Source organism: Mercenaria mercenaria, chromosome 7 (genome assembly GCF_021730395.1).
Source record: "Mercenaria mercenaria strain notata chromosome 7, MADL_Memer_1, whole genome shotgun sequence".
In the NCBI taxonomy this organism is placed as follows: Eukaryota; Metazoa; Mollusca; class Bivalvia; order Venerida; family Veneridae; genus Mercenaria; species Mercenaria mercenaria.
Window position 1 is genome coordinate 80,138,999 of NC_069367.1, and position 13,121 is coordinate 80,152,119.

General features: G+C 33.4%; 1 protein-coding gene across 13 annotated transcripts in view; it reads left to right on the top strand.

Annotated features, from left to right (window-relative positions):
* The window catches only part of LOC123553845 (uncharacterized), a 52,881-nt gene that overhangs the window by 24,391 nt on the left and 15,369 nt on the right, over nt 1-13,121 (top strand). For 7 of the 13 annotated variants that reach the window (XR_008371848.1, XR_008371853.1, XR_008371849.1 and 4 more), the window contains one exon: nt 9,184-9,308. Coding sequence is in view for 4 of the 13 variants with exons in the window: in XM_053548757.1 (XP_053404732.1) it covers nt 9,054-9,308; nt 9,751-9,888; nt 12,678-12,738 (454 nt within the window). In the remaining 9 variants the exon portion in view is untranslated. Of the gene's footprint in view, nt 1-8,120; nt 9,309-9,574; nt 9,889-12,677; nt 12,739-13,121 lie in introns of those variants that run through there. The other 6 variants (XM_053548757.1, XM_053548756.1, XM_053548754.1 and 3 more) reach the window with 4 other exon arrangements.

The window sequence follows — 13,121 nt, forward strand, 5'->3', positions numbered from 1 at the left end:
AATAACAGAAATAATTAATCATTTAAGATAATGTACATTTACATAATGAATCAAATGTGGTTCAAATGAATATTCATATTGTTGTATTGAAAGGAAATGAAACTGCCTACATATTTTCATTTTGTACCTATAAAATAAAATCATTTCAATAAAACAGCAAATTTCATTGCTGATATCAAATATACCTATATAGTCATAATATATTGTGAAAACTTATAAAGATGTTGTAATATACAGAATCGACCTTAATTTTGGTGACTGTAAAATCTGCTTAAAATTGAACTCGCGTGTTGTTGAATTTTCCGTTCATTTTGGGGTCATGGGTCCCTTTGGAAACATCTGTATAATAGAAATCCCCGGGTCATTTGCGAGTAGCAAATTTCATTACTTCACATGGACTCAATTCAACCATATCGGCTATCCTTTGCTTTTAATGTTTTTTTTTTCGTTACATACAACAACAGTGATGTGTGGCATAAAAGTCTTCCTTTAATTTTTGGGCCTTTTGGACCATGGAGTCTATTCAATGTGAGGAAGGTCTGTTGTAAATGATGTCATAATCATATTGTGTGCACATTAGATGCAATCTTAAAAGTATACAGCCACAAGGTCTCGCAGAAATTAGAATGGTTACTTAAATAGTTAGAGTTATGGATTTAACCTAGTACCTTTTGATGTTAAAATGCAACAAGATACACTTCTAAAGCAGTTTCCAATCTATAGGATAAAGTAAACGAAACTGATGTTGGGCCACTTTAAGTTTTAGCTCTTTATTTCGGATTTTGCATTTTTTCTATATTAAAATGTTAAAGTAGCAACATTTTTGTTCTTTGCAAGTTGAAGTCATTTTCTTATTAAACTGCAAGTAGTGCACAAAAGCACACAGCCGGTGAATAATAGTGCTTGTTTTCATTGTAATATAAAGAAAATCATACTCCAATTATATAATTTCACATGATATAATATTCTAATTTTTCAAAACATGCAAGGCTAAAATATAAAATCATTCCTTTTTTATATAAATTTCAGTTGATACATGTTAATATATTTTTTTCCCTAAGAAATCAAAATGTGTATAAAATATTTTATTAGCTATTGAGAAAAAATATTTGTAGTGCTTAATTAGATCAATGTTGTTGATATTTCCAGTTTGACATCTATGCATATGATACCATTTTAAATCTGAAAATAACAGAAAAAGCACATTGAGCATTCGCCTGAGTATTTTGAGGGTTAGATTAATAAAGACCGTCACGCTCTACAAAATTGACTCTAAGCATTTGAATGCCAGAAATATAAAAATCAGATTAGATCATTAGTTGAATACTTTGCATTTTTATCCCCCACCGATGAAATCGGGAGGGGGGTATTGAAATGGCGTTGTCCGTCCGTCAGTCCTTCCGGTCGTCCGTCCGTCCACAGCCATTTCTCAGTACTAGCAGGTAGAATTTCATGAAACTTGAAATAAACATGCACCAACATACTGCGATGATGCCCGTCAATTTTTTTTGTTTGGATTGGTCAATTTCCCTTAGAGTTATTGCCCTTTATTTACTGAAAAATGCCCCAAAATGTCCGTCCGCAGCCATTTTTCAGTAACTAGCAGGTAGAAGTTCATGAAATTTTAAATAAAGATGAGCCAACATACTGTGATGATGCTCATCAAGTTTTATTTTGGATTGGTCAATTTCCCTTAGAGTTATTGCCCTTGATTTAATGAAAAATGCCCAAAAATGTCCGTCTGCAGCCATTTCTCAGTAACTATCCGGTAGAATTTCATAAAACTTGAGATGAACCAACATACTGCGATGAAGCCCGTCAATATTTTTTGGATTCAGTTTCCCTTAGGGTTATTGCCCTTTAATTGTTTAAAAATCCACAGAATTATACATAACAAACCAACCAATTGGTAGAATTTCATTAAACTTCTTTCATTCTTTTCCATGAACATTTATTATAAACATGTGAAGTTGTGTACCCACACCTGGTCACCACCTTGCCTTGGTCACAACCCTCCCCCCTCCCACCCACCCCACTCCAAAAAAAAAATTCATTCCTTTTTTTTTTTTTCCAAACCATCAATGAATATTTTATTAACATGCAAAGTTGTACCTTTTCGCCACCTTACTCTCCACTCAGCCATGCCCACCACCCCGATCATGCATCCCTCCCCCACCCCCGTCCATTTTTTTTATTTTTCCATCAATATTTATAATCAACATGTGAAGTTTTGTACCCCTACCCGGTCACCCCAGATGCCCCCCCCCCCCCCAAAAAAAAAAAAAAAAAAAAAAAAGAAAAGAAAAGAGCATTCATTTTCTGTCAAAATGATTTTGACTAATGAAATTATTTGCTTCCACATCTCATTTACATCGAAATAAAAACATGTGGTATGAAATCAAAACTTGCATACCTGCTGGAATCACAGAGTTACTGCAAATCCAAGTGTTAAGACCCTATAAGTCGCCTCTTACGATCATGCAAGGGTAAGGCAGTGGTTCCAGTTCTTTTCATACACAGATCGTCCCAGAACCACATGGGGCTTTTTGTTTTAAGAGTGACTTATTTTTAAGTTTGTAACTCTTTTAATATACAACATTGTGCAGTGAACATCTTTCAATATCTGTATATTTAAAAGTACAAGACCCACTAAAGGGACGCACTGTTGTGATATTTGTTATTGGGCCCTGTTATTGGGCACCGTGTCCTTTATGGTCATTCCCTTGAACCTAAGTCTTCTGCAAGTTACTGAGTGCGTATGTTTACGGGCCCAGGAGTTTAGATTATATAGATCATATAGATTATAATGTGTGGTTTCATGATTAAATTGTGTTTCTATGGCTACTGTTACGAGGTTCAGAGTTTCTACCGGAGGGGAATTATTCTATTTACTCTGTTGTTTTGTAAGATATAAATGATATTTGTTTGACTCATCGTAAACTCGAAATACAGTATATGTAATAGTTTCAAAATATGGTGTTTGCAAGCGAAATGCATTCGATCTTACAAGAATCTTTTTTATCATAGCCATTGTACCCGCGCAATGTCACATGTATTACGTCCTGACATCACAATGTCATGACGTCATAATATCGGTTATGAATAATGTTAAGTGTAGGCCTATAGATACCATTTCTAGGTTTTTGTTTTCATTTTGATACGACGCAGCATTTATTGTTATATTCTTGTAGGTATTTATGTAGATTTATGTCTTCACTGAAATTCATTTTGTAAATAATTTCCAAATATTTATTATTCATACTATCCCGCATTCTGAGTGAAGAGCTAGTTCCGCAGAAAAGTAAAAATGTTATTTTCACTGCATTGAAACAGTGTAACTCCCAATTATATTTCACTGCTGTATTAGAAAAACACAAAGTAAGCATCGTGGAGGTAAAAAGAAGGTTTGCCACTGACAGATCCAAAGGCGGTGATCTGCTTTATTTTTCTTCATGTACATTTTGCACCTATTTGTTATTAATACTGCATTCGTTTGTGCTAATGTGTACATGACCTCTGTGTAAGTAAATACGAGCACACGCACCCTTATTTTAGGTGAAATGCTATGTGGGCTACGTTATTTGAATATGGCTTTTCCGGTTTGGCTTTTGCCCATGTTTTCTTACATTATATATTCAGACCAAGTCTCTCATGGTAAGAGTTCGATGCATTTTTAATGCTTCTTGAATGTGTTGTATGTTTCTCTCTATCCCGAATCTTGTACATTCTGGCCTACATTTACAAGTACACCTCAGTACAAACTTTCACAATTGATTCTTGTAATGTATAGTTCAAGGACAGTGTAAGAAGGAAAATTGAAACACTCTTCAAGGAAAATATAAAACGTACATCCCAAGGTCGATTTTATACAGATAAACAGTCTGTTTAAATGAATATGCTATTATAGCTCTATTGATAGGATACTGGACAAACAATAATAATAGCCATATTAAGGAAATCTTTCAACTATGCAAATTCAAACCTGGAATGATATGTATACTAAGGAATAAACTTATGATAAAATCTCCTTTGTAAACAAATAATTTTTTATTAAAATACAGAAATGGTGAAGAAGTGTTCTTGTGTTATTACACGCATACTTTCGGTTAAAAGTCGAAACAGTTGTCCGCGGTCCAAGAGATTGACGGCCGATAGTTTTGACTTTTGAGTGGCAAGTTATTCTTAATTTAAATAACAGCCGCAGTTTATCTTTTAACTTTTTACTTATTAGCCGCGTAAACATTGTTGATTATAAATCGGTGATGTAGCACACAGTATAGACGGCAATTTAGATAAAGGGTCACGTAATAATAACGCTTAGCGTAAGTACTACAAACATACAGCCTTCTAATGTATTAATCAGAACGCCACACAGCTTACAATATTTGGGTATTAATATGTGAAAATGTTATCCATGTAATATCATGAAGCCGTACAAAAATATCACTAAAATGTATAAACTTCTTCACATTTGTTATGTATGAAAGTCTTAAAGTGAAAGGAAACTTACGTCCACAACATTAGAGCATGCACAAAACTGACTACTGCAACATTTCAAAGCGACATTACCGTAGTTATATGTCTCACATGTAATGGGTGAGACATATTGATTTAGTGTTGTCAGTTTGTATGTCCGTCTGTCAGCATGTGTGTATGTCACATAGTCTGTCCATGTAACTCCTTCAACACCACTGGAGAAATTTACACTAAACTTCACACTAGTAATAATTGAGAAGTCTACTTTTGCATGTTGTCGGTATTTTCTAGTTCGATGATCTTCAACGGTATTACGGCCTTTGACTCGTCAAATTTTATGATGTTTCGCCAAGTTCTCTTTCATCATTTGGTAGATTTCCACCAAATCTTACCTCATTATACCTATTACTGGCATTTTCCAGTTTGATGATTTCTGTGGAGTTATGGCCATTGATTCATAAAAGTTTATGATATTTTGGCCATTTCTTTTATGTTATTGGATATATTGCATATAGGAGTGGTCAGTGCCAAAACAAACAAAAATACATATCCATCCAAAACGCATCCTCCCCAAAGCGTAACTCACAGCACTCGGACGTGCAAACGACAAAAACACAAAAACATAAAAAGCAAACACACAAAGACAAAACGAACGAATGAATGAAGACAGTGGGGCACCGCCTTGGAATGGTCAGTAGTTCAAACACCAGTGGGGAGATTAAACCGGTTCACAGTGTGTACCTAACTTCACTATTAACCCCATCATATTCCAAAGTCAAAGGACAGTGTATATAAAAGTAATCCACGCCAGGTGGACACACGCAATGGCAACAGAGGTCATAGCATGTAAAACACAAATCTGCTCCTGTATATTTATAAAATAAAGCTTAAAACCCTAAAATGTCTGTACTCAACGTCTTTGCAGAGACCGAGCATCAAGAGAAACACCCTTAAGGGTCCAAACGAATAAGTTCAGAATCAGAAACTGGATTAAAAAATTGCCTATCATAGAGTCCTCCCTCTCTGCCGTCAGACATAATCAAAGAGGGAAACGTAGCGTCCAAATTTTGATAGACTTGAACACTACACATGCATTGTGTCTCAAAACAGTTGGATCAAAACCTCTTTTAATAAACGTTTTATAATTTTACCAAAAACTGTTCAGTGATTTTCAGTGGAGTTATAGCCCTTGATCTGTCATATTTTACCACGTCTGGCCAACTGCGCAGATTCCACCAAGATGAATTATATCTTACTTCACAAAAGCGATCATTGCAAACAGTTATTGTGCATATCGCGAGCATGTTCCAGTTCAGTGTTTTTCAGTAGACTTATGATCTTTATTTATCAAATCTTATATAATAGGGCAGATTCACACCAAACTTCACGGGAGTTACTACTACCAAGCCTAGTTGTGTACAGTGTTGGAATGTTATGATTCAGTGATTTTCTCTGGAGTTATGTCCCTTTATTTGTGACATTTTATAATCGACGGACGTTTTTCATAAAATCAATCTCTAATTAAATCAAATTGCTCTTCTACGATCAAAAGAATAGTGAAAGACTAAATGACATCTTCTATTTAGAACAGACAATTCGACAAATAGTAATATAAAGTACCCCATTTGATCATCTTGAAAACCATAAATATACCAATACCGTTAAAAGAATGAAGTCTCCCCAATACAAAACCTTACATCAGTGTATGTATGTATGTATGTATGTATGTTTAAGCTATAGACATAAGCACATAAGTAAAAGTAACACAGTCCAAGTTAAATAAATAGACAACAAAAACAAAGCAAACAAATTACGGAATGTTGTGAGTGACAGCCTTAGAACGGCCATTGGTCCAACCACACACCAATCAGGAGCTTAAATAGGCTAATTGCGCACAGACTCTTGCTCGTTATATGTTTACATGTTCCATTGTACAGGACAGTGCAAATAGATGTTTTCCTTGTCATAGATGTCATCCTTACATAGCTGCTTAGTAACAAAAGAAATGCTATAATAAATAAATACAAGTAAAAGTATATACAAGAAAAACATAAAGCACCATATCCACATGCACTCAGTATATTTTCAGAAAGTAGAGGAACAGGAAAATCACCAGTAAGAGTCCGATGAAACAGACCAGGAGATCAATATCAAAGCAGTTGATCCCAGTTGGCTTAAAGATCTACTTGTCATGGGGTTATGAAGCTGTTCTGTCAGACACAATAAAACGCGTTCTGTTTAACTGTAGAAGGACTGAATACCAAATATGTGATGTGTTTCAAAACAGTTTGGTCATAACCTCTTTTAATATAACGGTACCAAAACTATTTTGACAAAAATTAAGCAGAATCTTACGACGTTTATAAATAACATCCTAATATAAGTCAGGTCTTGAAATACTATGAAACTGAATTCCAAATGAAATAATTCTACTACCGTATTTAAATCGCAAAGGGGTCATTTATTCATTCAAATCGGGAGGATCATGTTTATGTTTCTTTTTAGTTGAATTACTAAACATTTAAGTATCATCCATTGTAAATAAGCAATAAACGAGTTCATCAGTAGATGAAAAATGATGAGGTGCTCGACATAAAAGATATTTGTATTAAAACAAAAAGTCATATGTCATGCACCAGTTTTCTGGTACCAATCATTGGTGTACTTCGTAGCAATATTTTTGACACAGTGTGGTCAAAATATTTAATATTCAGACGAGAGACAGGGTTTTCACCTATGATGGAGGTTAATTAATTATGCCCAGTAAGATGTTGTTATTCTACGTTAGAGAAAATATTGTGTTCGTATTTGACGAAAAGAGATGGTAGCTAAGTAATACTGTCGTAACACTTGAGCTATTGTGACCGGTCATTGTCCGGCGTCCGTCAGCATGCGTCGTGCGATGTGCCTTGTGAACACTCTAGAGGCCACAGTTGTGACCCAATATTTAAAAAACTTGGTTAGAATATTTGTCTTGATGATCTCTAGGTCAAGTTGGAAAGTGGGTCATGTGAGGTTAAAAACTAGGTCAGTAGGCCAGATCAAAGAATAAGCTTGTGAACACTCCAGAGACCACAATTGTAACTCACTCTTTATGAAACTTGGTCAGACTGTTTGTCTTGATAATTTCTAGGTCAAGTTTGAAACTCGGTCATTTATAAATCACATTTAATTGTAATGGAAAGAAAACATGTTGCAAATATAAGAAATAATTACTAAAACGTCTGCTTGTAAACATTTGTGAGTGATAACAACACTAAAACGTTTGTTTGTAAACATTTATGGCTTACAAACTTTGATAAGTTAAGATACTCTATTTATAATCATTTTTTATGTTTTCTCAAGTTTTCAACATTTCCAATAAAAGGTGAAAATGCAAAACATTAAAAGAATTCTATACAACACAGCGAAAGTTCTTGTAAAAAACATTTATTGTCTTTGAAGTTGTGCATTATAGTAAGCAACAGCAAAGAATCCTATACAACACAGCGAAAGATCTTGTAAAAAACATTCATTGTCTTTGAAGTTGTGTATTATAGTAAGCAACAGCAAAGAATCCTATACAACACAGCGAAAGTTCTTGTAAAAAAACATTTATTGTCTTTGAAGTTGTGTATTATAGTAAGCAACAGCAAAGAATCCTATACAACACAGCGAAAGTTCTTGTAAAAAACATTTATTGTCTTCGAAGTTGCGTATTATAGTAAGCAACAGCAAAGAAACTTATACAACACAGCGAAAGTTCTTGTAAAAAAACATTTATTGTCTTTGAAGTTGTGTATTATAGTAAGCAACAGCAAAGAATCCTATACAACACAGCGAAAGTTCTTGTAAAAAACATTTATTGTTTTTGAAGTTGTGTATTATAGTAAGCAACAGCAAAGAATCCTATACAACACAGCGAAAGTTCTTGTAAAAAACATTTATTGTCTTTGAAGCTGCGTATTATAGTAAGCAACAGCAAATTACACTTTTAAAATCTTATCTATATACAACAATAAATGTAAGATGCATTGTATATGATATCAACACATTTAACCTTATTCAATATGTAAACGACCTGTAAACATGTCTTGCAAGACTATATTTTCAGTTTTGAATTTGTGGCCCCCGTTTTATTTGACTAAATGAATTGATACCTGCAAACAAATATTAATGAATTTAAAAAAACAGCTGTCGGTTTTGATCTTTTTAGGTCAATAATTCGTTCCAGCATGTCAATTTCTAAGTACGTCTTTTCGCAGATACGCATAATCCATGTATATCTTATGAAAACGTACTTTACAATAGCTGTATCAAGGGACTCTTCTGCGAACATGCACACTTTTCTGCAGGTTGCTGTAATAGAAACTAACGACAATATTTGCAAATAGATGGATTATGTATGTTTCATGGATTAAATAAGTGAAATTACAATTCAATCTGTGATATTTTGCAGTAGGTTACAGTAATTAAAACAGTGTATGTGTATTTCAGTTTAAGCGTATAAAGTAGTAACCTTGAATGGTATAGCTGTTGTAAAAGGTAACGAACAAATCTAAAAAATTGATATAAGCAAATAGTCTCTGACAACGGATATGGAAATTAATCAAACGATGCTAACACCATTAATGTGCGAAGCTTGCATTTTAAGACGAAGGAAAAGGACTTCTCGCAGAAAAATTGCGTGTTGCTTTTTTATTGCATATAACGCAATTGTCCTTTCAGTGTTTTCTGTAACATTGTGGTATATAAATGACCGACTGAATCGCACAGAAGGAGCTATTGCAGTTCTCAAAGAACGAAGTAAAACATCTGAAGAAACACTCCCTATTGAATTGCCTTCGCGTACGGTAAGTATATACAAATAATGAAAAATCCTTATTTTGTTATTGCATGTCGAATTCCGTACATATATAGAATGTCAAATTCGAGATAATCTAAGATCCATATGCACCACATAATATACATTTAATTTTTATTGGAATTATGATTCAGCTTCTTTAAACATGTCTGTGTTTTATGGTACCAGGTGACTACTTGCACATATTCATAGTTAAATACATTTGTGCCGCATTTCTAATAAGCCAACATCAAGAATTTACATTGCATAAAAGTTGTAAATTCAATATGCCTTTTTCGTGAATTTTGACGTTGTTGCATTATATTTAAAATAAAAAAAACAACAACAATGCAAATAACAACAATAAACCCCCGGCGGCAATAAAAAGTAAATTGTACAGTCTCTAATGAAATAAAACTTATACTGTATGACAAATATATCAATACTTTTAGACAAAACCAGATGTCGTAGAAAAACTCTCACCAGACAACCCTACAGACAACTGGACAGAAACTCTTAGCATGAATGTCAATAGAATGCTAAGGAGAAAAAGAGCATCATCGAGAAGAAGAGGCAAAAAGCGATGCAAGGTAAAACTTTCTCTGCCTTATCTAAGGAAACTAATATTTCCCGCCGCTCTCGTAAATTGTAACCCATTTATTGCATACAGAGGTCTAAATGTATTTATGTTATGCCTGAATACTGTCTAGCTTTGTCGGTCAATTTTGTACTTTTAAAGCAACCTCGAGGTCACATAAATGTCAATTATATGTCAACTGACTTTAAACTACTTTTTCAAATCCATGGCCAAATTTTTTTCTTTTAAATAAAAGTATTTTTATATTAAGTACATAGCCACAAGCTAACGATCGCACAGTTGTAGTATAAACATGTATAAAAATAGTATCTAGTTTACGAAAATATCGATTTAAGTATACAACACTATACAATGTTTACATTTTAAACACGGTCAGGGTTACTACCCAAACGAATATATATGTCAGTAGTGTGATGATATAATCATGTATCCTGTTTTATCATTGGCTGACTAGTAACCAATCATATTGAATCTTTAAATCTTCCTCTTATAGATTAATCCCTTTTTCTGATAACGAAATTCGATCAGCCTGTTTAAAATGTAAAACAAAATAATAATAAGTTTTCACCTGAATAATCATTGTTTCCTATAAGATCTTAAAATAGTAATGTTTATGATATCTTTTTACCATCAGTGTAATGATTTTTTAATATTTTAATTGGTTTAAGAAAATATACATCAGTCCAGTTTAATAATATATAAATGAACACTTACATCAACACGAAATATTTTAATATTATTTATTTGTATTTTTTAAAAGAATGCGAATAAATGAATTTAAACGCTTAATCTCAGATAAAGGAAATTAAAATTCATTTTATTTCATTAAAATTCCACATTTGTTTCCCTTTTTTAGCACCGTCGAAATTGAAATTATTTATCATAGATGTATATGTTTTATATTCCAAATGTTACTGAAGTCCAGCCGTCCAAATGAGTTGATATGAAAAGCAGTATTTATATATGTGCTTGATTTCGGAAAGAACAGGGGGATTCCCGAAACATTTCAAAACCTACACAGAACTATTTTAATACTTTAGAAGTTACTCATATCCTAACCGCAGTCGTCAAACAATAATGTCGATTGAGCAACTTGTGACATTCCCCTGATGTTTTGGTAATAGATTTAATTTTTGAAAATATAAAAAATAAATGTCAACAAAATTGAATACTGCTATGACACCACACGAACTTAGCCCGATTATGAAAAAAGCACACAGGTTTGGTCTGTCAGTGAGGTTGATATGTGGATTCATCGACCTGGAAAGAGTGATATTGACAGAGTTTGTAGTCCGAGGTTGATATATCTTTTCCAAAGTTCATATATCCTCGCACTGACCGAATCTAAAAGGCAGCAATTATTTTATTATTAAAGTTAACAACTTGAAGAATATTATTTTGGCCTTATATCGAATACCTCGGCATCCAACCTTTATGACATCACTCTTGGAGAATAATGCGTTATTTTAACTCCGCATACGCGCCAAGAACGACATTTCATCATTAATTATGTGTAAGTTCTGTTACCTCTCATGAACAGATGGTCTGCTATTAAATGCCTGATTGTAGTGAATGCTTCCAGAGGTTCTTGTGATAGATTTGCTTCATATTAACCAGGTTTGTGTTTGATTCTAGTTCACGCTAATGTTTTACTTGGTTCGTTACTGTTTGTTCTCGATTCAGAAAAGAAAAGTCAAATACAATGTGTTAGTCTGGAACTCTATTTTGGTACGCGCATTTTAAAATGACATGATGCTGCTTGCTTACGTTTGAATTTTATTAACTATGAACGTGTGATTAAATTCTGAAATGCTTATACTGGCTTTCATTATTTGTACAGTCATATTATAAACAATTAAAAAAAAATCTGCCTTCTCAAATACGCACCACTGCGGTATACGTTGTCCGCATTTCTATCAATGTCATTTGTTCATTTAACAAATAAACAAGTGTCAGCTAATTATCATGATTCAGAATTCAGATGCGTAAGAACTGAACCAAGCAGACGTTCTTGAATATATTGCATCTGGTATTAAATCGGTGAAAAATATTTCTTTTTTTTTTCACTGAAAGAAAAAAAAATCCTCTATTCAACAGTAATTATATGTGTATTACACATATACTAACCGCGTAGCAACAATGTATAATAAAACTGCAATGGTGACACTGTGTTCCCTTATATAAACTACTTACTTACACGACATAAACAGTTTTGTCATATGTGCATATTTTCAGAAATATTACAACTGAAAATGTATTTGATATTAAAATTATCTCGGACATTCTACTTGTTTCAGAATATACTAATTATTTGGTAACTCAATAATGGAAAGAATAAGACGAGCAAAAGCTGGATTCTTGTCAAAATTCATATTATTAATTTTATATTCTACTAAAATGTAATGACAGGAAGGAGACTTACACATTTCGGGTGTTGAAGCTACATTTTACAATTAAAATTGCTAGTGTCGTTAAAGATCATATTGTAGAATCTGAATATGCCATTTATTGACATGTTAAAATATGTTCAAGTTTGAAAATAACTATAGATGTATACATCAAACGTATGTTCATATTTTAAATTAGATATTATATGATTTTACAATTATTGTGAAAGCTAAATTAATTCCTGCTTATAGTCACTACGAGGCCAGTTCGGTGTTTTGAAATTTATCGATAGAAAATCACCGCTTCTGTTACCGGCCAAGATCTAATACATACAGACGAACGGCATGCAACATTTATTTGATTCACGCTTAAACCACTTTTTCGTCGTTCTAGAATTGTCTCCCTGTTGTTCAGATAGAAGGTGCTGGTGGCTTTGGAAAACAAGACAAAAGCGGTAAATCAGCATTTCCTTTTCATCAAACAAAAATATATATGCAGTTGATCATTTTGTTTATGTGCAAGTATAACCGTTTAATAAGATCATCATGTGAGTTTTTGGTTCTTAAGGTTTGCTTTTTATATATTTATACACGAGCATTTTTGTGTTTTACATGCCATGCCTTTTTGTTTCCATTACGTGTGTTAGAGATTCACCTGGAGGGGATTACTTTTATTTACACTGTCCCATGTCTTTGGAACATGGTGGGGGTAAGAGTGAGGTTGGGTGCGCACCATAAACCGGTTTAAGCTCCCCAGTGGTGTTTTTGCCACTGACCGTTCCAAGGCGGTGCCCCACTGTGTTCCTTTGTTTGTTCGTTTTGTTCTTGTGTGTTGACT